This window comes from Charadrius vociferus, unplaced genomic scaffold (assembly GCF_000708025.1).
Source record: "Charadrius vociferus isolate BGI_N301 unplaced genomic scaffold, ASM70802v2 scaffold356, whole genome shotgun sequence".
Taxonomy (NCBI): domain Eukaryota; kingdom Metazoa; phylum Chordata; class Aves; order Charadriiformes; family Charadriidae; genus Charadrius; species Charadrius vociferus.
The window spans coordinates 140,628-141,390 of record NW_009648717.1 but is presented as its reverse complement, the minus strand read 5'-3'; the positions used below and the strand labels follow the sequence as shown (position 1 = coordinate 141,390).

The window sequence follows — 763 nt, the reverse complement described above, 5'->3', positions numbered from 1 at the left end:
AACATAAAGGTGGCCGAGCTCTGGAAGTTGCTCTTGTCCGCAGAGCCCACCTCGATGAGCCAGGGCAGTGCCCGGGGTTTGGCCCCCTCTCCCACCCTCACCGTCCCCCCCGGACCCTCTTTCTCCTCCTCCGGCTCCTCCCTGTCCGGCGTCCCCTCTGCACGGCCAACGGGTCCCCGGGTCTCCCCGGCTTTCACCAGTCTCTTCTTCAAGCTGAGGTCCAGCACGATGTCCTCGGGGGCCGTGTCCCCGCTCCCCACCCCGCCAGGGCTGCCCTCCCGAGACCCCGAGTCTCGGGGCAGAGGCTTTGGCTTTTTGGGGACCTTTCCGTAGCAGTTTTCCTCTTGGCTCTGGGCTGTGCTGCTGCCCATCTTCAGCGCCCGGCCGGCCGCCGGCCCCGCGGGCAGCAGGCTGGATGTCACCGAGACATCCCTGAGGGCTCCGGGCTCCCGGCTGCCCCCCGTGTTTCGGGGTGGGGTGTCCCCCCGCAGATGTTCCCTGCAGAAGGGGACCTGGGCTGAGCCCTCGGTCCCCTCCAGGTAGTCTCGGTAAGGTGCCAGGCTGAAGACGTTGTTGATCACCGGCATGGGTGGGGAGGAAGGAGAAACCTCGCCGTCCTTCAGCCCCTCTTGGGGGGAGGCAGACGGAGAAGGGGGGACGAGATCCTTGGCTGCATCCTTCACCTTGCAGGCATCTCCCTTCCTTACGACGATGGGAGCCGGCGGTCCCCCGCGGGGGAGCTGCTGGGGGACCGGGCTGGGCG

General features: G+C 67.9%; 1 protein-coding gene across 1 annotated transcript in view; it reads right to left on the bottom strand.

Moving 5' to 3' along the window:
- LOC104287964 (chromosome unknown open reading frame, human C15orf39) overlaps positions 1–763 on the bottom strand; it is a 27,011-nt gene that overhangs the window by 1,686 nt on the left and 24,562 nt on the right. The window contains 1 exon segment of the mRNA XM_009886701.1: positions 102–756. Within this exon segment, the coding sequence (XP_009885003.1) occupies positions 102–756 (655 nt within the window).